Source organism: Hylobates moloch, unplaced genomic scaffold (genome assembly GCF_009828535.3).
Source record: "Hylobates moloch isolate HMO894 unplaced genomic scaffold, HMol_V3 SCAFFOLD_14, whole genome shotgun sequence".
Classification (NCBI taxonomy): domain Eukaryota; kingdom Metazoa; phylum Chordata; class Mammalia; order Primates; family Hylobatidae; genus Hylobates; species Hylobates moloch.
In genome coordinates, this window is record NW_026652289.1 from 4,236,267 (window position 1) to 4,260,486 (window position 24,220).

At 52.7% G+C, this 24,220-nt stretch overlaps 1 protein-coding gene across 2 annotated transcripts in view; it reads right to left on the reverse strand.

The window, feature by feature from the left end:
* The window catches only part of UMODL1 (uromodulin like 1), a 69,121-nt gene that overhangs the window by 22,979 nt on the left and 21,922 nt on the right, over positions 1 to 24,220 (reverse strand). The window contains exons 7-14 of one of the 2 annotated variants that reach the window (XM_032174661.2): positions 18,660 to 18,914; positions 15,515 to 15,627; positions 13,685 to 13,904; positions 9,285 to 9,422; positions 7,790 to 8,031; positions 7,231 to 7,435; positions 5,058 to 5,315; positions 2,906 to 3,018 (exon numbers count right to left, since the gene is read on the reverse strand). In XM_032174661.2, the coding sequence (XP_032030552.1) occupies positions 2,906 to 3,018; positions 5,058 to 5,315; positions 7,231 to 7,435; positions 7,790 to 8,031; positions 9,285 to 9,422; positions 13,685 to 13,904; positions 15,515 to 15,627; positions 18,660 to 18,914 (1,544 nt within the window). Of the gene's footprint in view, positions 1 to 2,905; positions 3,019 to 5,057; positions 5,316 to 7,230; positions 8,032 to 9,284; positions 9,423 to 13,684; positions 13,905 to 15,514; positions 15,628 to 18,659; positions 18,915 to 24,220 lie in introns of both variants that reach the window. The other variant, XM_032174660.2, reaches the window with a different exon arrangement.

The following is a 24,220-nucleotide window of genomic DNA, read 5'->3' on the forward strand; positions in this document are numbered from 1 at the left end:
GGAGGCAGGGGTGGGCGGGGGGGTGGGGGGGCAGGGCTGGTCGGGGTGGAGGGGAGGCGGGGCTGGGTGCGGGGTGGTGGGGAGGGCGGGGGCTGGGTGCGGGGTGGTGGGGAGGGCGGGGGCTGGGTGCGGGGTGGTGGGGAGGGCGGGGGCTGGGTGCGGGGTGGTGGGGAGGGAGACCACTGGCCCGCTGCCTTCTCTGGAACAGCCCTTGCGCTCCTGACACTGCAGGACATGTCTCCTTTCATTCTCCCTCCCTACCTGTCCCCAGACTGCTTCCTGTGAGCATTTCCAACATCCCTATTAGGACACGGGTTCCTGCCCCCGAACGCCCCGCTTTCTACTCTGTCTCTTTGGACAGAGCCACACACCACACACTACACGATTCCACGCTAACCCATCATGGTCAAAGCACCCAGAAAGGCAAACAATCTTATAATGAGCTTCAATCATCCTCAATGCAAATCTCCTGTGGGCACTTCCAGGGTTTGTCCTCACAGGTGCGATGGCTCAAGGCCTGGGTGATGGACTCACTTCCCAGCTTCTGGGTCGCGGAGGCGAACAGATCCATTGTCCCTCTCAGAGCCTGTGGACCCCAGGGAGACCACAGCTGCCCTTGGTTGGCTCAGTAGATGACTGTTGTCGTGACCATCTTCACAATCAGTTCTTCCCTCTCTCTTTCTCTCAGAGGAATCTGGCATAGTCTTGGATTAATGTGACTTTTAGCTGCATTTCAAACCAACCTCTAAGCAAACTTCCAGGCCCCTTGCTAGGAAGTGGTGAAGAGCCAGGGACCAAGGCGTGCAGCCAACACCTCCTGGACATCCGCGTCTGAGGTTATTAGCAAGTGAAACCCCCGAAATTTCTCTTAACATCCTACTTCTGTGATTAAGTTGTATAATTATTTGCTGTCCTGAAATTCTAGGCAAACAGAAAAACAACATCCCCCAAAATGGGCAAAGGAAGAAGTGGTTCAAAGAGGAAAGATTAATCAAGGAAGCTGGGAAGGAAAGGGAGCTGCCTCTTTTGACCACTAGAGCCTGGTGGAAGGATTCAGTGTTTGTTGTTTAATATTCTAACTACTATTTAACCTTATCAATGAAATCACATTATTAATCAAACCATATTATTAGTCAAACCGTCAGCAACTCTTGAATGCACAAACCAGGAGCAGGGAATGAGCTAAGCCGTTCCCAAAGGCTGCCGAATCTTCTCATTTGTGGGTGAAGGGCTGGGGTTTGCAGCCCTGCTACGGTATTACCATGACAGGCCACTAGGTGGCAATGTCAAACCCTCTCTGTGCTGAGCCCAGACTCAGGAAATCTACAATGTGAGATTCCGTGCAAACAAAATCACTAGATTATGACAAGGGCACTCCCTATACCTCAAAAAGTCCACAAGAAGGCACGTCACTAAATGGTAACAGATAGCGTCCTGGAGAATGCTGAGGGGATGGCAGGGAGGAATGCAGGAAAGAGCAGGAAAAGAACTTTGAGGCAGGGACATCGCAGCACTATTTATAACAGACAGAAGGAGGGAGTCGCCCAGTGCCCTCGGTGAATGAATGGATGAGCCTGCATGGGTTATGCCCCAGCCATAACACGGAATCCAGTGCTGACACATGCTGCCACGTGGATGAAACTCGAAAACCTCATTTTAACTGAAAGAAGCCAGACACAAAAAGTCACATATTGTACAATTCTATTTCTGTGAAATGTCCACAATGGGCAAATCTATAGAGATAAAAAGCAGATTATTGATTAGCAGGAGCTGGAGGAAGTGGCGAGAGGGAGTGACTTTTTTTTTTTTTTTTTTTTTGAGATGGGGTCTTGCTCTGTCGCCTAGGCTGGAGTGCAGTGGCACGATCTCAGCTCACTGCAACCTCCGCCTCCTGGTTTCAAGCCATTCTCCTGCCCCAGCCTCCTGAGTACCTCGGATTACAGGCATACACCACCACTCCCGGCTAATTTTTGTATTTTTAGTAGAGATGGGGTTTCGCCATGTCAGCCAGGCTAGTCTAGAACTCCTGACCTCAGGCGATCCACCCACCTCAGCCTTCCAAAGTGCTGGGATTATAGGCATGAGCCACCACGCCCAGCTGGGAGTGACTCCTAATGGGTGTGAGGTTTCTTTTTGGGTGATGAAAATGTTCTGGAATTAGTAGTGATGGTTGCACAATTTTGCAAAATAGTCTAAACCACTGAATTGTACAGTTTAAAAGTAGATTTTATAGTCTATGAAATAAATCTCATTTTTTACAGGTTTAAAAAAAAAACCTGGAGGGACTTTCTGCTTCATAGTTTCCACAACTGAAAAACAGTTTTCACTGGACAGAAAGTGAAGTGTGAAGTAAGGATGCAGCAGAGGAAGAGCTGTGCCTCCTGTCTGCTAACCATGTCTTTGCCGGGAGCAGATCCAGGGACACTCAGGGAGCCAGGCCAGAGCTTAAAGTCCTGGCTTCCTTCAGAAATGAGGAGCTCATAGGACCTACAAGTCAAATTCCTAGTTGGATGAGACTAGAATTCTTTTTTTTTTTTTTCCACAGGGTCTCACTCTGTTGTCCAGGCTGGAGTGCAGTGGCACGATCTCGGCTTACTGCAACCTCTGCCTCCTGGGTTCAAGAGATTCTCCTGCCTTAGCCTGCTGAGTAGCTGAGGTCACAAACATGCGCCACCACGACAGGCTAATTTTTTGTATTTTTTGTATTTTTTTTTTTTTAGTGGAGATGGGGTTTTGCCATGTTGCCCAGGCTGGTCTCCAACTCCTGAGCTCAGGCAATCTGCCCGCCTCTGCCTCCCAAAGTGCTAGGATTACAGGGGTGAGCCACCGTGCCTAACCTAGAATTCTATCGGCCTTCCACCCTTTCCCTCCTGAAAGGAATTAAGGGCTGATATCACCAACTCACCGTCCTGAAGAATAGTTCTAGGAAATCTCGATACTCCTGGCTGCTTGCGTTGCGAAAGGATTCTGAGTACCTGACATTTGTGATTCTGACCTTTCCGACGAGCTTCCGGGCTGCTGCAGGATGGAGGATAAGCACATTTGGGGTTGGTGATGTATTAGATAACAGACTGACATTTCAATATTAATAAACGTATTTTCACGTCCAGGAAGAGCATCACACCAAAGCCGACCTGTGTTCTAGAAAGAAGGAATAGTGCCAGGGCTCAGGGACACAGCCCATCAGATTCCAGAGGACACAGGACAAAGCCTGAACACAGTGGGAGAACCTTCCAGAGGCCACGGAGCCAGCTTGGCCCCTGCAACTGTCTCCCCACCACACACAGCCTTCCTTCCTTGCTGCCATTCCCCTTGCTGGTGTTCAGACAATTTCCCAGCAAGCTGGCATGACTTGAAGCATGTGGAGGCACCATTAAATAACTTTTCCAGGGCCACGGGTGCAAACTGGGCTGTCCCAGGTATACCAGGACTTAGGGCCCTAGCCAGGCCTCTGCTCAGAGTCCACATGGCCACAGGGTGCCCAGGGGTCTTGTTTAGAGCCAGCCCTTCTTCCTCCCCCAGCAGCCCCACCTCCCCTGGTCTATGGGCAGTCCCTGTTTTGGCATCATCTGTTCCATCTGAATCTTTTCCCTCCACAGAGGGCTTCTAGGAGTAGGTGGCACATAAATGTGGTCCAGGAATGTTGCCACCCCATCCTGGCCCTGGCATGGCAGCCACCCCAGTGTTTAGTCAGTCCCTCACCAGATATTTGCAAAGCGCCTGCCATGTGCCAGAGGCATTCTAGACAGTGAAGGAGAAAGACACAGCTCTCCTCTCAGGGGGCTTAGAGTCCATCTCCCCAGAGCTTCTCACTCAGGCTTAAGATAAACCACAGAGCCATTCTGCTATGCATTCCTGGGTGAACCCCAAACTCTACATCCTTCAGATCATTGTCGTTGCTGCCCCTGAGGGCCTCTGGTTCAGTCTCCATGGCCGGCATGGGCAACCCAGTCTGAAAGCCATCAGTAGCAGGACAGGTGCACAGGTGAGAGCGGGTATAAGTGCACCCACAGGTTCGGGGTCCCCCATGCAGCCTGTCCCGTCCAGAGCAGCTGAGACCTTCAGAGGCCCAACTCTGGCTCTCAGACCCCAGAGCCACACTGCCAGACCGTCCAGCCAGCACTGATCTCCCTCCTCTCCAGTTGCTCATGAACGTGCACAATTCACGTCATGCACTCCATCTGTTCTCTAATTTCTCAGGCCATGGCTGATTAGCACTTTAAAGCACATACATAGAAGTTCTCAACTTCTATTACTGCATCCCAATAGGCCATCTTATGCCTCTCTCAAGGGGTGTGCGCCCCACTGTGCAGACCACTGCTATCAACGCTGCCCACGGTGTGAAACCATCTTACACCTCCCTCAAGGGGTGTGCCCCACCATGCAGACCACTGCTATCAACGCTTGGGAAGCTGCCCATGGTGTGAAAACCAGCCTGCAACATCAGACACGCCCTTGACTACCCAGGTAAGGTACACATAAGAAAATACCCAGGTAGCGATGCTAATGAAAAGAGGAATTTCATCCAAATATGTGTAATATTGTCACTGTCCAGCTCGAACGCAGTGGAGTCTATGTTCGATTCGTTATTGCTCAATTCTTTACTTCGTGGCCCCAGGCTCTGGCAGGCTGCTCACAGATCATCCGTGTGACTGCTGATTGTCTGTTGATGTCCTTCCTGAAAGCCAAGTCCTCTGTACGACTGTTGAGATCAGAGGGAGTGGATGCAGCTCAACAGATGAGCACCGCATGCATTTTCCATGCTGCCTCCCCCCGAGGACACGGGGGAGCCGCACCCGCAGCCTCCCAGGCGCAGTCTGTGGCACTCTGCTGCCGCCTCCGTGCCCGCAGGCTGCCTAATGCCTTTTCCTGAATAAGCCGCCTCTTGCCTGGCCATGGTTGCATGCCTGCTGAAGCCAGCCGGATGTCCCTAAGCTGAGAGGAACAATGACACCTAGTAGCCCACAAACAAATCCAGCTCTCTTAAGCCTTAACCCGTGGAAAGTCTTTCTCATGCTTTCTGTTCCTCTCTTTAAAAACAAATGGAAGCCCATTACCTGTCCTCACTTTCAGATGAGCTCTGGCACCTTCTTTCCCACATGCTTTGGCCAAGATCTCAACCAGGTGCAAGACCCCAGGCTCCAGCCCTGACAGTGTCACACTCGTGTTCCAGGTCTCTAGGACCACAGTGGGGCTCCACGTGGAAGTCAGAGTGAGCTGGAAGGTGGAGTCCAAAGCAAGACCTGCCTCCCATGCCAGGTGGAAGCCGGTGCTGGTCACATTGGAGACCACGATCCTCCCAATGGAGACGGGAACTGGGAAGTGGAATATAAACACCAAAATTAAAATCAGGCTATTTCTAGGAGAAAAGAAGCCTCGCCCAATGCCAAGAGTCAAATTCATCACCATGGGGACATGAGCGATTTGCAGGTGATGGCCGCCAAGGTGATGGCCGCCAAGGCGATGGGTGACTAGGATCCTGTACAAACTTCCCAAGCCCGGGCTTCCTGGGTCTGCATCCTTGCCCCTCCTTGGGATGATAGCAAATGGCTTCCGGTTTTGTTTTGTTTCAGCAGATGGTTCATATACATCCCTGAGGCCCCTGGACTCCCCAGAATGAAGGCCTCTTGAGCAGGTTCTTGGTGGCGCCTCAGATGGACTGTCTACTCTTGACCCCTGGGTGGATTTACCCAGGGTCCAACTAGGAGTTGACACTGGTGACAATGCTGGCTAGAGAGCCATTCTTACAGGAAGACCCCAAGCCCCTTGGTAATACTGACTTAAATGGGCTTAAGAGTTTAGTCTTAGAGCCTGTGCTGCTTAGCAGAGGAAATGCATTGAGGAAGATCACATTTAACAGCTCATTTGGATGAAATCCAGAGGCAGGCTAGCTCTGCAAGCTCACAGGGCTGTCACGGCCGAGACCCAATTCCTGCACAGAGCTGCTGCAAATCTCCTGAGATGTCACCTGGGGCCTTGGTGATGGCTAAATCTCCTACAAGCAACATAGAACTGCTGGGGGTTACAGTATGACTAGAGGTGCAGAACAGCTGGGGGTGCAGGAACTCTGGATGTGTAGAGCAGACGGGGGTACAGAACACTTAGGGGGTAAAAAAACAACTGGGGGTGCGGAACAGCTGACAATCCAGAGCATCTGCGGAGGTTCAATATCTGGGGTGAAGAACAGCTGGGGAACTACAAAACTGTGGGTGCAGAACAGCTGAGGGGGCACAAAACAGCTGGGGAGGTACAGAACACCTATGGAGGTGCAGAACAGCTGGGGAGATACAGAAGAGCTGGGGAGATACAGAAGAGCTGGGAGGTACAAAACAGCTGGGGGTGCAGAACAGCTGGGGAGATACAGAACAGCTGGGATGATGCAGAATCTCTGGGGCATATAGAACAGCTGGGCAGATACAGAGCAGCTGGGGAGATACAGAACAGCTGGGCAGATACAGAACAGCTGGGCAGATACAGAGCAGCTGGGCAGATACAGAACAGCTGGGGATGCAGAACAGCTGGGGTGCAGAAGAGCTGGGGAGGTGCAGAACAGCTAGGGGTGCAGAACAGCTGGGGAAATGCAGAATCTCTGGGGCATATAGAACAGCTGGGCAGATACAGAGCAGCTGGGGAGATACAGAACAGCTGGGGAGATACAGAACAGCTGGGAGTACAGAAGAGCCAGGGGTGCAGAAAAGCTGGGGTGCAGCACACCTTGGTGTGCAGAGCAGCTGCAGGGCTGCAGAACGCTTGGCAGGGTGACGGAACAGCTGAGGGGTGCAGAACAGCTATGGGAGTGCAGCATTACTGGGGGGTGCAGAGTTGTTGTGGGGGTGTCATCACACTGATCGGGGCTGGGGCACAACTCCGCTAGGAGGCAGGACAGTGGGGGTGGTCAACACCTCAGGGGATGGCTCCAGAACCTAATGTGACAAGTAAGCCCCAAAGCCTGTTCCTGAAGGCAGACCTCTGCCCCAGCTGCTGCAGACAGGGAGCCCTAAGAGATGGGGAAGAGAGGTCTGGGACAGGCAAGGGGACCAAGCTGTCTTCCAAACTCAACTAGAAACCAGCTGCTGGATGCCTCCGTTTCCTCACGCACAAGATGAGGAAGCCGCCTGGGCATCGCTAGCAGCCTGCGACTGCACGGCTGCGGGAGCTTTGCCCCCAGAGGCTCACACAGGCTATGGGTCCTATTAGTCCTAGTCCCCATGCACCATTCGAGGAACTCACCACAGGTGGGGGTCTTCAGAGCTGTGAGGGTGGGGGTCAATGGCAGGGCTACAGAACCGGAGGGTCCACTGTCCTCATTTCGCAGCCACGTGAGATTCAGAAGTGTTTCCCGGGTGGAACGGGTGGCATGCCACATGACATGACCGGTGGGGTCCTCAGTAGGGGAAGGCCAGGAGGGTGGCTCCATGGTGGAGTTTCCCTGTAGCTGTCCAGGGAGGGCCAGTGGGCCATCTGTGGCCCCAGGAGGGAAGCTGTGGGTTGACCCGGGAGCCTTTGGGGAGGAGGTGGTGCCCATCACCCCGATAGTGTTCCTATGGCTGGGGCTCCCCTGGCTGGGGCTCGCCTGGCTGGTGCTCGCCTGGCTGGGGCTCCCCTGGCTGGAGTTTACGTGGCTGGTGCTCCCCTGGCTGGGGCTCCCCTGGCTAGAGTTTGCGTGGCTGGGGCTCGCCTGGCTGGTGCTCCTCTGTCTGAGGCTCCCCTGGCTGGGGCTCCCCTGGCTCAGGTTCACCTGGCTGGGGCTCCCCTGGTCCATCCCCAGACCCGGGGCAGTGCTGGGCACCTCCTGCTCCACGCCTTTTCCTGTGTTGTTCCTATCATACCCAACCACACTGCTGCCCCCTCTTCTGGGTGGGGGCTCTGGGGTCCAGGCCTGGCCTGCTGCCGGGGTGCCCTGAGGGTGCCCAGGGCTGGGTGACAAGGTGAAGTTTTCTAGGCCGAGGGCTGCTGTTCCTGTGCCAAGAGCTGGGACCGTCACCCCTGCTGCCGCAGACAGCCCACCGCCCGTGGGGCTCACCAGGTCACCTGCCAAGACACATCCACTGTCAGAGCCTGCTGGATCCCACCCATGAATAACAGCCCTCCCAGGAGGGCAGCATGGCCGTCCAGCAGGACTGCTCTGCATCCCCAAGTGGACCTGGCCAGGGACGCAGGCGGCCTCAGCCGGCGTTCAGGAGTGTTTCACGGGCCCATGTTTGCAGGCTCCCGGGGGCTCTCCGAAGGCAAATCACGCCTCTCCACTGGATAAATGAGGAAACTGAAGTTGAGGGTGAGGGATCCACCCGGGGAGCTACAAAACCCGGACTTGAATGCAGGGCTTGGTTCTCACAGGCCTCAGATTAATCCATCAGGACTCTGGGAAAATGGGACAATTTCCCCCAGATTTGTGCTCAGTGTGGGACTTGGTGCTGGATGCTGTCATCGACTTGCAGGACATTAGGAAAATAAGAAAAACAGAAGACAAGGTGTGGGATGTTAGGAAGCAGGACAGCACACGCAGTGTCTAAGGAATATTCTCCCCAGGGAACTGGTCTCAGCTGCTCCTTCCAGCTAGAAAGCCCTCAGCGGGGGCTGGCAAGCCAGTGGCTGGGCGCCTCTGCCACACCCATGTCCGGGCCGATATTGCTAATCAGTCACTGCGTTTTAGGACCCTACATGGCCTCCTCCTGCTGCTCAACTCAGCATCCCAGATATCCCCAACCCACTCATCAGAACTGGCCCACAGAAAAGACTGGGGGCCGATACAGCAGGACTAGAGTTCAGCGGCCCCCATGGAGCCTCTCTGCAGCTTCTCTGGGCTTCCACACCCTCTCGGGCTCCAGACCACACCCCCTCGGGCTCCAGGCCACACCCTCTCGGGCTCCAGGCCACACCCTCTCGGGCTCCAGGCCATACCCTCTGGGACTCCAGGCCACCTGGGGAGGAATCCCCGCCCCGACTCCGGGCTGCATCCTGACTTCTGTGGGCCCAAGGAACTTGGCCTTCATGGACCCCTGCACCCCTCCACTTAAAAATATACCAAAAATTACATTTTATAATGGCATTTGGATAGAGATGAGTGTAATCCAAGCTAGATTCCTTGTTTTATGTATATTTACTATGCTTCTATTAATTTCTTTTTTCTGATTTTAAAAGACATTGAAATGAAAACATTTCTGTAGGCCCCTAACATTAGCATAGATCCTCAGCGCTGTGCCTATGGAGAATTGGACCTTGCCCCACCCCCAGATTCTCGGGCAGGGGGTCTTCCCAGAGTCGGCAGAGGGGTCGACACGTACCCTCACAGGCCTGGCCTGCGCGGGAGGGGGTGGCGTCCCTGGCGGTGTGGCACTGGCAGGTGTAGGAGCCCTCCAGGTTGATGCACCAGGCAGCCGGTGAGCAGTCGTGTTCTGCGGTATCCACACACTCGTCCCAGTCTGCCAGGGGGAGACACAAGTCAAAACCCATGAGAAAACCACCAGAGAGTGATCAGAACACAGACCCATGCTGGAAGGAGTCCTTCCTAGCCGTCTTTGCAGTGAACGGCCGGGAGCAGGGGCACTTTTGGGGCAGAGGTGGGGCATCCGTCCAACACTCTCATGACAAGCTTATGGCCTGCCTGTGCCCACCTTCACATTGGTTGGCTTATTTGGGGGCAAAGATTAGGAAATGTTCATTCCTTAAATATTAGGACCTATGGGTATGCATCTAACCCTCTCTTCTTTATTCTCTGTTTCCACACCCAAAAGTTGAAGTGCTTTCTGCTCTTTCTTTGATGTGCCAACATTCTCCAATACTTAGTGTCTCAACCAAGAAATAGAAAAGTAACTGAGCCAGGGGTGGGGATACAGCCGAGTATAACGTGAACTTTCTGCATGGGGTGTGGGGGTCCAGCTGAGTATAACATGAGCTTTCCACGCCGGGGGTGGGGGTCCAGCTGAGTATGACATCAGCTTTCCATGCCAGGGGTGGGGGTCCAGCTGAGTGTAACATGAGCTTTCCACGCCGGGGGTGGGGATCCGCCTAACATGGACTTCTCTCGTGGGGGGTGGGGGCCAGCCTGAGTATAACATGAACTTCCCACGCCATTCTAGAGCACCCAGGTATCTCCACCACAGGTATGCCCCTCCTCCTGTGCCCCAAAGACTTGTGATGTCATGTCACTGGGGGCCCGCCTGAGGGGAATGAAGGTGACGACAAGGACAATGTAGTTCCCATGGGGTGACTGAGCTGAGGTCATCAGGTGCCAGGCCCTGCTGGATGGTGACAGTGCCTTCTGTGCATGCTTCTGCAGAGCTGCAGGTGGAGGTGCTCAGGAACGAACCCACACCCAGCATGCCAGAGAGGTTCCAGTTCAGTTGGAATTTAAGCCACAATGCGGGACCAGTTCAGTTCTGGGCAAAGAAAACCCTGCTGCCGAGTGCTCTGAGGCTCGTTTTGTGGTTTTTTTTCTGTTGTGCTTCCTGTGGTCTCCACAGCAGCAGCTTCCCTGGAGAACAGCAAGCTCGTCAGCTGCCACAACAGCTATGCCACCACCCTGGCATGGCCTGGGGGCTGCCTTGCCATCAGAACACTGCTGGTGCCAACCCACACCTCTTCCTGGGGTGCTGCTCAACCTCCAGCCTACAGGTGACTCTCCTGGGGGTGCCCCGGGTTGGGGTTGGAGCCCCGGCTGGCTGGGGTGCAGTCCACGAAGGACGGCAGAGGCACCAGGCAAGACGCTGGCTCAAACCACCAAGCACCTGGTGTCTATTTTGGTGCGTGGTGATTCACCTAGTCTTCACTCCTCCGTCCCCCCAGACAGCTCCCGAGCGAACTCAGAGGAAGGCGCTGACAGCTGTATTTAGTCTTGCATTAAGCCTTGAGGCTTGCTGGTCCTCCAGTTCAGAGCAAGAGGCAGGTGTGGGAGCAGGAAGAGCTGCCAGTGAGCCTCTGCACCCTCCCGGGCTGGCCAGGCGAGGGCGCAGAGCCAGCGAGAACCCAGGGCAGGACGCTGCACACTGCTCCCACTGGCCCCACAGCTGGGACAAGGGCTGAACCCTCTCCTAGAGCAATGGGGGCAGCTGCTTCAGAGACTCCCAGCCCAGGTGCCCCTCCTGAGCTTGCCCCACCCAGAACAACAAGCTGGAGAGGGTCCAGGAGCAGGTACAGACCCCAGATCTCCTGGGCCACCCTGTCCCACCAAGGTGCAGGCTCCTCAGTTGGACCATGAGCTGTCTTTCAGGGCCCAGGGTGTCCTCCGGAAGTGATGCCCCTCAGACTCTCCTGGGGGCGTGTGTCAGATTCACACTGGGAGAAAGAGGGCACAGAGCACCTTGTCCTAATGCCACCGCAAATGGACGCTGGACAAATAGCGGTGCCCACGAACCTAAGGAAAGGACGCAGCCTGCAGTAGGTTAGGCTGGCCAGCAGGTGAGGGGGATGGCGACAGCCCCAGGATCCTCACTCACGGCCCTTCTCTCATTCTGCAGAGGGGATGGAAAGGGCTCGCACAGTGGCGAGGCGGGTAGGAGCAGGCAGCCAACTGGAAGCTTTGGGGAGCTCAGCTCCACCTACTCTGGCCCCAGGAAAAGCGGCGTTGATTCCAGGGCCCCAGAAGACCCACACGGCCTCACGCAGAAGGATGCCGGTGGGAGTCGTGCTCGTCTGGCTGAGATCAGTGCAGAGGGTTCACAGTGCTGCCTCCCCGGCCACGCACAGCCTGAGGCGTCACCATCGCTGGCCACACAGCTGACCTCCCAGCTCAGGAGACCTGCCCGCAACCAGCACTTCAGCTCTGAAATGTGGAGGAAGCAGCCAACAGCCTGCCTGGGACCCTGCCGGGCAAGAGCCTGCAGAAGCAGCTTAACAACTTCTGTAGGGCCACTGGAACTGCGTGGGGAGTGGGGTGCTGGGAATGCTTAAAATAGATTCATCCAGTCCTAGAGATGCAAGACATGAGTCTCCTGTGGCTGCCATCACAAACACACCAGCTGGGGTGCCTGACACAGTGCAGATGTATTCCCGCCGTTCCGGAGGCGAAGTCCAAACTCCAGGTGTCAGCAGGGCCGCCCTCCCTCTGGGGCTCCAGGAAAGGGGCTTTCCCAGGCCTCTTCCAGTGTCTTATCTTGTGGCTCCAGGAGTCCCTTGGCTTGTGGCTGCATCACTCCAATCTTGGCCTCTGTGTCTGTGTCTCCTCCTCTTGTCTCGTATAAGGACACTTGTCACTGAACTTCAGGCCCACCCAAATCCAACGGCAGGAGGACCCCATCTTGACATCCTTACCTTAATCATGTCTGCAAACACCCTTATTTTAAATAAAGTCACACTCTGAAGTCCCAGGTGAACATATCTTTTTGGAGGGGGCCGCCATTCTACCCATGACATCCCTGCTGCCAAGGTTCTCATTTGGCAGGGATCTGGAATCGCCTGAGCCCTGGTCCCAGAGGATGGGAGGAGGGAGGCAGGGAGGTGTGGAGGGCGGGCTGGGCGGCATCCACCTGAAGGCTGGATCCACCTAAAGGTTGGATCATGGGGTCACACACTGAGGACCCTGCTGGGGGCATACCCTGTGGACCCCACCCTCAGGCCCTACCCTGCAGCCCAGCTAGCTGGGATCTTACCAGGTACAGGGGCCACTGCAGTATCTCCATCCTTAGTGAGTGCCAAGTGAACAGAGTGACCCCAGGCTGAGGTTTCCAGGCATGACTTCAAAGAGCAGATGCCCCACACCCAACCCAGTTCTTCCCGGCACCTCCTGGTGGGGGAAGGTTGGGACAGGAAGCCAGCACGTGGCTGAGCTCTAAGACCCAGCACGCCAGGAGACGACCAGAGAGGCGCCCACTCCACAGACTGAGCCCAAAACTGGAGCTTGTGGATCTAGAGACTGTGTGTGCCCTCACAGCCAGGAGAGAACTTCGTGCCTGCTGTAGGATGGCAAAAACCTGGTTTCCGTGCCTTTCTGTCTCTCTTTATCTCTCTGTCTCTGTCTTTTTGTCTGTCCTGTGTCCATGACCTACTGCTTCAAGGCAACACCAAGTAAAATGAAATAACACACAGGGTAATGAAATAGACCCACAGAGGCCAGGCGCGGTGTCTCACACCTATAATCCCAGCACGTTGGGAGGCTGAGGGAGGTGGATCACCTGAGGGGTCAGGAGTTCGAGACCAGCCTGACCAACACAGTGAAACCCTGTCTGTACTTAAAACACAAAAATTAGCCAGGTGTGATGGCAGGCGCCTATAATCCCAGCTACTGGAGAGGCTGAGGCAGGAGATTCACTTTAACCTAGGAGGCAGAGGTTGCAGTGAGCCGAGATCGTGCCATTGCACTCCAGCCTGGGCAACAAGAGCGAAACTCTGTCTTAAAAAAAGAAAAGAAAAAGAAAGAAAGAAAAGAAATGGACCCACAGGTGTGCAGTTGTCCAGCTGCCCAGAAGTGCTGGGGGGCCCTGACCACAGATACAGTGAACTCCTGTCCCTTTCCCCCAAGGGGACCTTCCAGCCCCGTTTCACTCTGTCCTGGGCTGACCAATGAGACACAGGTGAGCTAGTTATTCAGGGCTACTGCCCTGGCCCCTGGTTCCGGTGGAGGAAGATAGAATAAGGATTTGCATTTCTTTACCCTTTGAAATAAAGGAAAGATTGACTCAAATAAAGTCACCAAGAGGATTTCTGAGCTGGAGGACACCAGGCAGCAGGGCGGGTGGCCGGGCCATACCTTGCACGCGTGTCCCCTGCCGGTCAATCTGGAACACTGTGTTTGCCAACAGGGGCTGGAGCATGGGGGCCAGCGTGGAGATGCCCACGGGAAACCCGGGGTCCTGCACAGTGAGCTTGAGCCTCACGACCACGCTTCCCGCCTGGAGAGACACGATCTGCATTCTCAGTTTCCCATTTCGGTACAAGTCAGACACCGCCGGTGGGAAGGAGCTCTCGACCTAGCCAAGAAGAGGCAACAGCTACTCAGACAGGGCAGACATCCATCAACGTCTTCACGACCATTAAGCAGGGTTCCAGGTGTGACCGATGGATGGTGCTTGGAGCCATTTCTCTCCTCTACAATCAAGAGGAGGCATCTGACAACCGACCTCTCAGAGCACGCAGAGAAGTCCGTTCACAGCACCTTAGCTGGGCTTTCCCTGGGACGGCCGGGCCTGGCCTGGTGTCTGCTGGGGACTCACAGTGACCACTGCAATCAAGCTCCCAGTTGTGGAGCATCAGATGGACAATCCCCTCTGAGTGTCCTGAAAACTGGTGCGAAGGTCATTTGTGTGAGTGTGTGAGAAGGACTATTGGATTGATTGATAGATGGAGAGGCCCCACCAAGGAAAAATGCCTGTGGCTATTTGGAGCTGTCCCCCCTCTTACTAGGCTGTATCCCACAGAAAACACGCACACAGAGCCAGGTGCTTAGAGCTACCCATGCCCAAGCAAGGGAGATACCAGCCTGGTTCCCCGCCTTTGTGCCAACCCATACTTGCACACACAAGTGAGTTAACATTTACAAAGGGAGGGAATTCTCTGAAAATATTGAAAACCAGATTCCCCCTGCAGGCGAATGCTGGGAAGCAACACTCTGTGGGTCTCTGGCATTTCTACACATCTTGCAAGTAGACGCACTAACTGCCCTTTTGTTCCAGAATATCTTTCCAAGGATGTTTGCATAGTGAACAGCCTTGGGAGGGAGAGATAGCGGCTCCCTCCAGAGCAAAGGGCAGGTTTGTTACTGTCCGATGTAACAGATAATGTCTCCTTCTGGAGCCAGTGCTTGCGCCCATTATAAAAGATTCAAGTTCCCTAGAGTTGGGGTTCCTCAGCTCAGCTGCAGACCCACTTTGTGTGCTTCATGCCCCTGGGCCCCTCTGCATCACCTCTGCAGGACTCGGGTGCAGGAAGGCGAACTGGCACAACAGCACATGCATGCTGCCTGCTGTGCTGTGTGTAATACAGTCTTCTGTCTCTAGCCCAGGAGTCTCGTGTCTTCTGCCAGCATCCATGCAACTGTGGCAGACTCACTTGTTAGTTTGCAGGGAGGGTAAAACCTCAGACCTTATGTGATTCTTGGCAGCTTAGGAAGTCACTTTTCCCTCCAATGCATCATCTGTGGATAGATGGTGCTTTCCACTGGCTTGCTTCTCCCTGGCTGTCTGCTGATGTCTCCCTTTAGTCACGAGGGAGGAATGGATGCTGTGATTGCTGGTAAATGCTTCGCTAAGGAAGCTACCCCAGAGCTGGAAGACAGAGCCCTCAGACAGAAGGTTCCACAGAAAATCCAACAGTAGGATTAAGTGGTGTATACCATTTGAATAAAGGCACATATTTTAAAGACGGATTGGCCCAGTATCTGGATTAAGTACCCCATAAAAGCAGGCGGGAAGCTTTTGACTAATCACTGTGCGATTTGGGTTTGGCCTCCCCTGAAGCTGCAGTAACATGTATTTTTGCCACAATCCCAGAGGATGAGCTGGGCAGGAATTAACAGCTTGTGTTTGATGTCCTCACTCAGAACACCCAAGAAAAGATTTCTATGTCTGCATTGTGGCTTTACCTCGTGAAGCAGTTGTCTAGAAAAGTCCTGGTACTCCATGCTGCTGCGGTTCAGTAACTTCTCCGTCAGGTTGTGGTTTACAATCCTTATTGTGACTTCAAATACCTGGGCATCTGAGACAGACAGTGAAACAAATTAGCCTGTGGTCAAAAGTCACATGCTTGTTTATTAATGTTTTCTATGAAGCCTACTCTTTGGCGGATAATTTTTTTAATAGATTGAGGCATGAATCTTAGATTGAGGTATCCTAATTGGGGGAAATAAATGTAAGAAATGAGAGAATAAACAAACACTTTTATGTCCAGGGCAGAGACACCCCAGGAAGGAGGTACAAACGTCACACACAGCCCGTACCCACGGGAACTGGGATTCAACCAGCGCATGGAGGGTCCTTTCCCGTGGGGTGGCTGCTGCTTTCCTTTGCCCTATTCACAACCACAGGGCCCAGCGGGTACTCACACGAGGCCCTTACTCAGGCCCCCAACATCAGGGTGACCAAGGGTTCCAACCTGCCCGGGAGGTTCCAGAATTTAGCTCTGAAAGTACTGCTTCTCAAGAACATACTCTGCCAGTCAACATGGAAGGGTTGCTCACTTACAAGGGAGGTTGCGTTATTTTTGGGCATAAGCAAAGATAGAAAAAAGGTTCAAGATGGGACACGGGAATATTCATCTTTCATTACTGAGAGGAAACCCAACATGCACAACTCAAGCGTCAGCGGGCACAGGAGCAGGTCAGCTGCAATTCTGCATGTTTCTCTAGTTATCTAACAGCCACCCGCAGCTGTGCCCCACCCTGGCTCTCTCCCAGCTGGCAAGCTACGGGCCATCAGAGTGTGTCACCTATGCATGCCACACTGAAGGCCGCAGAAATGCCACCAATGTTATATATTGTATATTTCCCAGTTGGGGCCCCTGTGAATCTCCCATCTTAGCAAGAGGGAGGAGCACTCCTTGTGGCCTCCGATTCTCAGGCCCTGATGTATCGCAGAGCCCCGTGGACTGGCGGCCTCCTCCAGGGCCCTGGGAGTTGGACTCCCTGGAGGCTCTGGGCATCGGCTGCCACTGTAACACCTGCCCTGCTGCCTCCCAGCGTCACAGGCTCATGACAAGTGGAATTAGACGAGGCTTTTAAAGCAAACTGGGCTCCTTAAAAAAGGGCTCTACAAAAAAAGGGCATTTTTATAATCTGGAAAAAGAAAGAAAACCAAGGCTGGGAAGTGGAATAGGTTGGTAATTCAAGAGTCTTCTAGACTCTTCCAAATTATCTGTGCCTGACATTGGGATGCAGGTATTTTTTTTTCCAGAGGGCACGGGGTTGGTGGGTGGGGAGGGTGAGGAGGGCACGGGGTTGGGGTGGGGACGGTGAGGGCACGGGGTTGGTGGGGTGGGGAGGGTGAGGAGGGCACGGAGTTGGTGGGGAAGGTGAGGGCATGGAGTTGGTGGGGTGGGGAGGGTGAGGGCACCGGGTTGGTGGGTGGGGAGGGTGAGGAGGGCACGGGGTTGCTGGGGTGGGGAGGGTGAGGAGGACACGGGGTTGCTGGGGTGGGGAGGGTGAGGAGGGCACGGGGTTGGTGGGTGGGGAGGGTGAGGAGGACTCGGGGTTGCTGGGGTGGGGAAGGAGCTCCAAGTTCCTATTGCATTTCTCAGTAGAGATCAATTTTGCACCCTGGAGGATGGCTCTGTAATGGAACTGCCTCTCAGGCCTCAGTTTCCAAAAAGGGAAAAGAGTGTCCCTCCCTTTAGTCCTGGCGTACTTTGGAAATGAAATGAGATGAGGTGGAGTCAGCTTGGAATGGGAAGCCGCGTGCACAGTGGAGGGCTTGTGTCGAGGGTGGCTGGGGTGCTTGAGGGCTTTCTGGATGCCCATGCTGGCTGCTATGAGGACTTAGTTTAAGGTCCGCCCCAAATCAGTTTGAAAAGTGTGTAGGGCCGAGCCACAGAAGGTCTGCTCATTCTGCCATTCATTCTCCGCCACCACTCACTGTCACTAGCATTAACCTCTGTGAGTGAGAAAGGCCCCAGTATGCTCTTTATGCAGCAACTTCTATGCTCTGTACGCTCTGCTGAGACATGAAGCCCAAAGCCCACAGCCCAGGGCTCCCACCGGCTCTACGTCAGGGACACACATCGGAACCCAGGACCAGAATGGAGCCCCAGCAACCCCACATTCACACCCCACAGCCACAGATGCCAGCCTAGGGGAGAACTTCCACCAGCCAGGCCTCACCTGACCAAGTCTAGGCACCACCGGGCACCAGGCAAGTGGGGAGCAAGACACGGGCAGAGCTGAGTGGGCTGCCCAGGACAGACCCAGATGGGCCACACCGGCTGCCTTCCCGACACAAGTCCCAAGTTCTTGTGTGCATCGTGTGTGTTTTGGAGACAAAAGTCTCCTCCTGAGATCACTTGAGCCCAGGAGTTTGACACCAGCCTGAGCAACAAGGCAAGACTCGATCCTTATGAAAAATAAAAAATTTAGCCTGGTGTGGTGGTGTGTGCCTGTGGTCCCAGCTACTAGGGAGGCTGAGGTGGCAGGATTACGTGAGTCCAGGGGGTCGAGGCTGCAGCGAGCTGTGATCATGCCACTGCACTCCAGCCTGGGTGACAGGGCAAGACCCTGTCTCAAAAAGAAAAAACGTTTTGTCCCAGCACAAATGTGGTGGGCACGGCATTCACTTTACATGCATCATGAGGGAAGCAAGGCGTGAAAACATCAGCGATGCTCTCCTCTCGGGGAGGGAACTTAGACGGCTTCAGTGCTGCGGGGTACGCAGGCAGGGTCCTGATCTGCCTGCCAGGAGCTGCCGCCTTCTGCTTTATTATTATTATTTTATTCCTTTGCTTCACTCTAGCTGATGCCTTGTTGGTGCTTCTGAGTCCACATGTTGTCCCCTCACACGGCAGAGTGAACCCCTAACAGGACGAGATGTAGGGAAGCGAGGGAGCCAGTGAAGGCACCAGCGGGCCGGTGCAATGCCGGGCAGGCAGTGGGATGACTGGGAGGGGAGGGAGGAAGTTCAGGGCGGTCAGTGACTTCTGGTGCCCTGGTTATAGGAAGAAGAACACGACATGCTAGGGCCATGGACCTGGGATAGAAAGACAAGCTTGCAAGCTAATGTGGGTCTCTGACTGGGGGGCCTTACCGGTTTTGACGGTCAGTGTGGTGGAGACGTCGGCCCCGCACCCCTGGTAGCTGGTCTTCACCCTGTACAGCACTCCAGGCTCCAGCCCAGCCACCGCCAGTGCCTGGCTCCGTGTCCTGGCACTCCTGAGCAACTCCACACCCCGGTAAACCCGGACATGGAAAGTGTGGTTCTGCGTAGAATTTAAACGCCAGGATACTTGAAAACTGTCACTGGTGACGTTGAGGACCACATAGTCACTGAGTGGAGGACAGTCTACGAAAGCACAGAAAGAAGATGAGCAAAGGGTCAGTGAGGGCGGCTTTATCTTCTGAAGCAGATAACACAGCCTTGTCTCAACTTGGTTCTCACCGATTTATTGATCAAGTTGACCCATCCAGGACAGCACTGGCTATTTTTTGTTTTTTGTTTTGAGACAGAGTCTCACTCTGTCACCCAGGCTGGAGTGCAGTGGTGTGATCTCGGCTCACTGCAACCTCCGCCTCCTGGGTTCAAGCAATTCTCTGCCTCAGCCTCCCGAGTAGCTAGGATTACAGGCACTCGCCACCACGCCCGGCTAATTTTTTGTATTTTTAGTAGAGACGGGGTTTCACCATGTTGGCCAGGATGGTCTTGAACTCCTGACCTCATGATCCACCCACCTCAGCCTCCCAAAGTGCTGGGATTACAGGTGTGAGCCACCACGCCTGACCCACTCGCTGTTTTTTTTCCCAATAATAAATGAAACCCATTCATTCAAAACAGAGGTATCAATCTTCTCTCTCTCCAGGCTTCTGAATAATTTTGGAAGGTAACTCAGGATTGCATTAGGTGATGGGGATATTTGAGATGAAATGGAGAAGCAAGAGGTCTGAAGTTGAAATCCCAGCCTCTCTATCACTGAGCCAAGTTAGAGGGTGGGAGTCATCCAAGTGCGCCTCTGTCTACACAGTGAACAGCACTGAGTCGTGGGGCTCTCTGGGATCCAGAATCAGTGGTTACTAGAAAGTCAGAACAGTGTCTCTGGGGACCCGTATACAGTCATTGTACAGAAAACATTTGTAGCAATGGCCACGACAGTGTGAGGTTTCTGTGCCACATCTACAAATACTGACTTGACAGCCTCTCCCAAGGCCCTGGGCTGCTCTGATTCATGACAAGCACTTGATCATTTCCACGAGAACTTCTGCCCTGGGCTGACTCATCACACCGTAAACGATGGCCTCATCAGGAAGCCGGACTCAGAAATCAGGCTGAGCTTCCTTTATTGCCCTTTTTATGCTTTCCTACTGAAATCCATGCCTCAGAGAGCAAAGCTCTGATGTACCAACCTATATATATTCTAGTGCTCAAATAGCACTGAAGCTCTTTTTTGTAAAAACATTCTGGCTGTACAGCAAGTGTCTGGGCAGTAAGAATTATATAAAAAGTAGACGGCCCCCAGTCTACACACCAAAATTTTCATATCAGAATTTAAGTTCTATAAAAATAAGCAACGAAGAACTTTTAAAAATATATTTTGCAAAACCATGGTAAAGAAAATAATAATTTTATAATGTGTGGCTTCCCAAAGCCTTTTATGTTAGGACTGGTAGGATATATGCTTTCTAGTATCATGAAAAAAATTCTGTTTTTAGACACATGTGCCTACTTTCTCTCAATAACAAAAAAAAAAAAAAAAAAAAAAACCCAACACCATCCAACTCATTTCCCTTTTCACCTTGGCTGCCGAGAGGCTCAGAATCCAATTTAGTGCCCAGTCACCACCACGCAACATAGCCCTGCTGTCTCCTCCTTCCAGTCTGAGACTGAGCTGCCTCTTTGGAATCTTGGTCCCTGTGTAGGTGAGCTGCCTCACTGAGAACCCTGCCGCTCCACCTCCCAGCAGATGAGCATCTGTTACTGGAATCTGGACAGGCTTCACTGGGACAGGATCAGTGACATCCATCCAAATTCTGATGTGTCCTAATAACACTTCTAGGATGTGGGGTAGAATGTATTTTTTTAAAAGACACATCTATACTTTTCACAGGATTGTCCAGTGATTTTCGGCATACTGGTCAGAGAAACAGACATGGATTCGTTCTTTATGATATTTTCTTTAGTGGCAAGAAAAGCAGAAATGCTTCAACTGAGGGTGGCCCAAAGCTTGGAACCTGAGATTGTGGGTGGCACCCCCATCTCCAGGGTCACCAGAACCCTGGAATCAAAGAGACCCCCTACTCACTGTCTGGCCTTCTAACAACCACCCAGCTTTTTAAACTCTGTTCCTTGGGAACATATGTCTCACTGAAAAGGGAAGGAAGGGCTACAATTTCTTTTCCAAAAAGTCTGCTAAAAGCACTGACTGTTCTATTTTTGTACAGTCAGGACACAGCTCCAAGCATTTTTTTAATCCACGTTGGTGGAGGAGGGTGTGACAGCAAAACGCCCTGCAAATAGGAAAGTGGGGCGGCCACAAGCAGGCGCAGCAGCTTGAACAGCAGCCCCCAAGCCCACACCCAGGGCTCCAACCTTGCCTCCTTGTTGCCATTCAGATATCAAACTTGACGCGGAGCAAGAGAGCACACGGGTGGCAAGACAGATGGCCCACCCAGATTACAGGCCATTTAAAAACGCATTCTATAAGGAGTGCTTCTGAGCGGAGCGGAGTTAAAATTAAAAGGGCACCCATACTTATTTGAAAAGAACACAGAGGAATGGTGTTTGGAAAGAAGTCTCAAAGGGTACCAGGCTGGCAATGCATGCTTTACCTCTTTTAATAAGTATATTTACTCTTTAAATTAAGATGCCGGGGGGGTTTTTGGATCACTGGATGGGGGACCTGGAAACCTGGCATTTCAAATGCTGTGAAACCCTCCGAGGCATCTGCAGAAGCTGCCATCAGTGACTTCTGCAACTAAGAGAGATTGTGAGCATTTGGGGAAACAGAATTTCATCTAATCCAAAGAAATGCATTATCCCTGAGGACAATGTTCCCATCCAATATCTGTGTGGCCCTTTCTCCAATGTGTTACCTTGAAGCATTCGGAATTGTCCATATTTGACCATGTTTGACCAATAAGGGCACCAATTTCTTACGGCTCATTTTTTTTTTAATTGAGCATCTACTATGCACCCAGCATCACCATAAACACTGAGGGAACAATGATGAGTTAATGTCCACGGTGTCCAAGCTAGCGCAGCATGCATTATAGCAGCGGTAGGAACTTGCAGGGAGCTATAAATTAACTCCCTGGTGTGAGCCCCCTGCAGTACTCCCTCCCATGACATACATGTCACAAACCAGCCAAGCTATCAGCGACATGTTTACAGGTAATGTTTCCTGGATGCTGTGTGCACCAGGCATGTTATCCTATTTAGTGCTTACAGCAATCCCAGGTAATAGGTTCCTCTAGGATCCCCATTTTACAGAGGACAAAACTGAGGCCTAGAAAGGTCAAGTACGGAGTAAATGGCAAAGCTGAGCAATAGGAAATAGCAAAGTTCACTTGCCTTACTACTAAGCTTTCCCATCACCAGTAGCAGGCTGAATAATGAGCTTCAAAGACATCAAGTCCTAATCCCTGCAACCTATGACTGTGACCTTATTTGGAAAAGGAATCTTTGCAGATGTGATTCAGTGAAGTATCTTCAGATGGAAAGATAATCCTGGATTTCCCAGGTCCACCCTAAATGCAATCACAAGTGTCCTTATAAAAGAGAATCAGGGGAGATTTGCACACACACACACACACACACACACACACACACAGAGGAGAAGGCGGTATGAAGCTGGAATAGAGAAAAAACAAAGATGTTCACCTTGAAGATGGAGTAGGGCTGGGCGTGGTGGCTCACATCTGTAATCCCAGAACTTTGGGAGGCCAAAGTGGGTGGATGGCTTGAGCCCAGGAGGTTGAAACCAGCCTGGGCAATATAGCAAGACCCCATCTTTACAAAAAATACAAACATTAGCCAGACGTGGTGATGTGTGCCTATAGTCTCAGCTACTTGGGGGGCTGAGCTAGGAGGATCAATTGAACCCGGGAGGTGGAGGCTCCAGTGAGCCAAGACTGTGCCACTGTACTTCAGCCTGAGTGACAGAGCAAGACCCTGTCTCAAAAAAAAAAAAAAAAAAAAAAAAACAGCAGAAGATGAAGGAGTGATGCGGCCACAAGCCAAGGAATGCTGGCAGCCACCAGAGGGCAGAGAGGCAAGGAATGGATTCTCCCAGAGCCTCCTGGGACCTGGGAGCACAGCCCTGCTGGCAACCTGATTTAGGCCCAGTGGTAACTATTTCAAATTTCTGGTCCTCAGAACTGTGAGAGGATACATTTCTCTTGTTCGAAGCCACCCAGTTCTTGGGCCTTTGTTAGGGAAACCCGGGAAACTTACGTATCTCCCAACCCTTCTTTAACGAAATTTCACGGCAGCTGTTCCCATGGCTGGACAGCTTGGAGAATTTTCTTTGTGTTGTAAAACCAACCAACCAACTTCTAATGTGCTAAGGCCAGTCTCTGTTTCGTTGGACAGACCTTGGGGTATTTTAAAACTAGAAATCTTCCTTTTACCCCTGACTCCTCTCTTCCAGGGTAGGCCCCTATAACTTGGTTTTTGGTTTTTTATTAGCCAGGACACCCTCCTTTGGTTACCCTTAAATAGGGACCCTTTTCAGTGTCCCCCTTAAATGTGGCCCTAGAAAATGATGCTCTTGACTCTGTGTTTGCATGATCCAAGGCCACAGTGATGTGGATAATCTAAACTTCAGGCCCCAGAGGCCTTGCTCCACAGCCCTCCCCATCCACAGCTAGGAACACAAGTTCAGAACTTTGCCTCTATCTGGGTAAAGCACCCTGGGTTCTCCACGTCTGACAGTCTGGCCTTGTTTCTTCCGGGCAGCTGTGACTCATCTCTGGTTCAGCAGGGAAGGTGCTGGGGATGCTGTTTCCCTTAGCGATATGCAATTGGAATTCACTCTAAACTGCTGATCTGGAAACACTGGATTAGTGTGTCCTGCCCTATTGGAAGTGAAGCTGGGGCTGCACAGCCTCCCCTGTTTGTATTTGGCGGTCGCTTGAGCGGCCCTGTATCCTGACGCAATCTGGTAGCTCACTGTGCCAAGCAACACGGCAGAGTGTGACTGCCAACGAACCTAACCGTAAATAGAATCTAATATTTTTCCAGATGACTGACCAGGGTAAAAATAACTATTCGGAAAATACCTGTTTTCCAACCTTCTGTGCTCACGAAAGGGACAGGATTCTCGCCCTGGAAGCCACAGAGCAGGAATCTATAGACGGTTCTCTGCAGAGCTTAGTGGGGTGCCATGGGGTGTGGACGCGGCGCGAAGTTCTAAGTGGATCTCAAGGCCACGTGCTGCAGGGTATAGGAGTATTCTCAGTGTTTTGCTGCCAGAGCTGGGCTGGAAATTTTTAATACTTGGAGACCCTGGGGATGACCACTGTGAAAACCTCTCTTTCCGTGATTGATCCAGGAAACATTTGTAGAGTGCCTGCTCTTTGCGGGGCACCAGGGATTCATCTGCCGGCGGGTGAAAGGCAAGTCCGCTCTCCCCACACAGCCTCATTCTGATAGGAGGG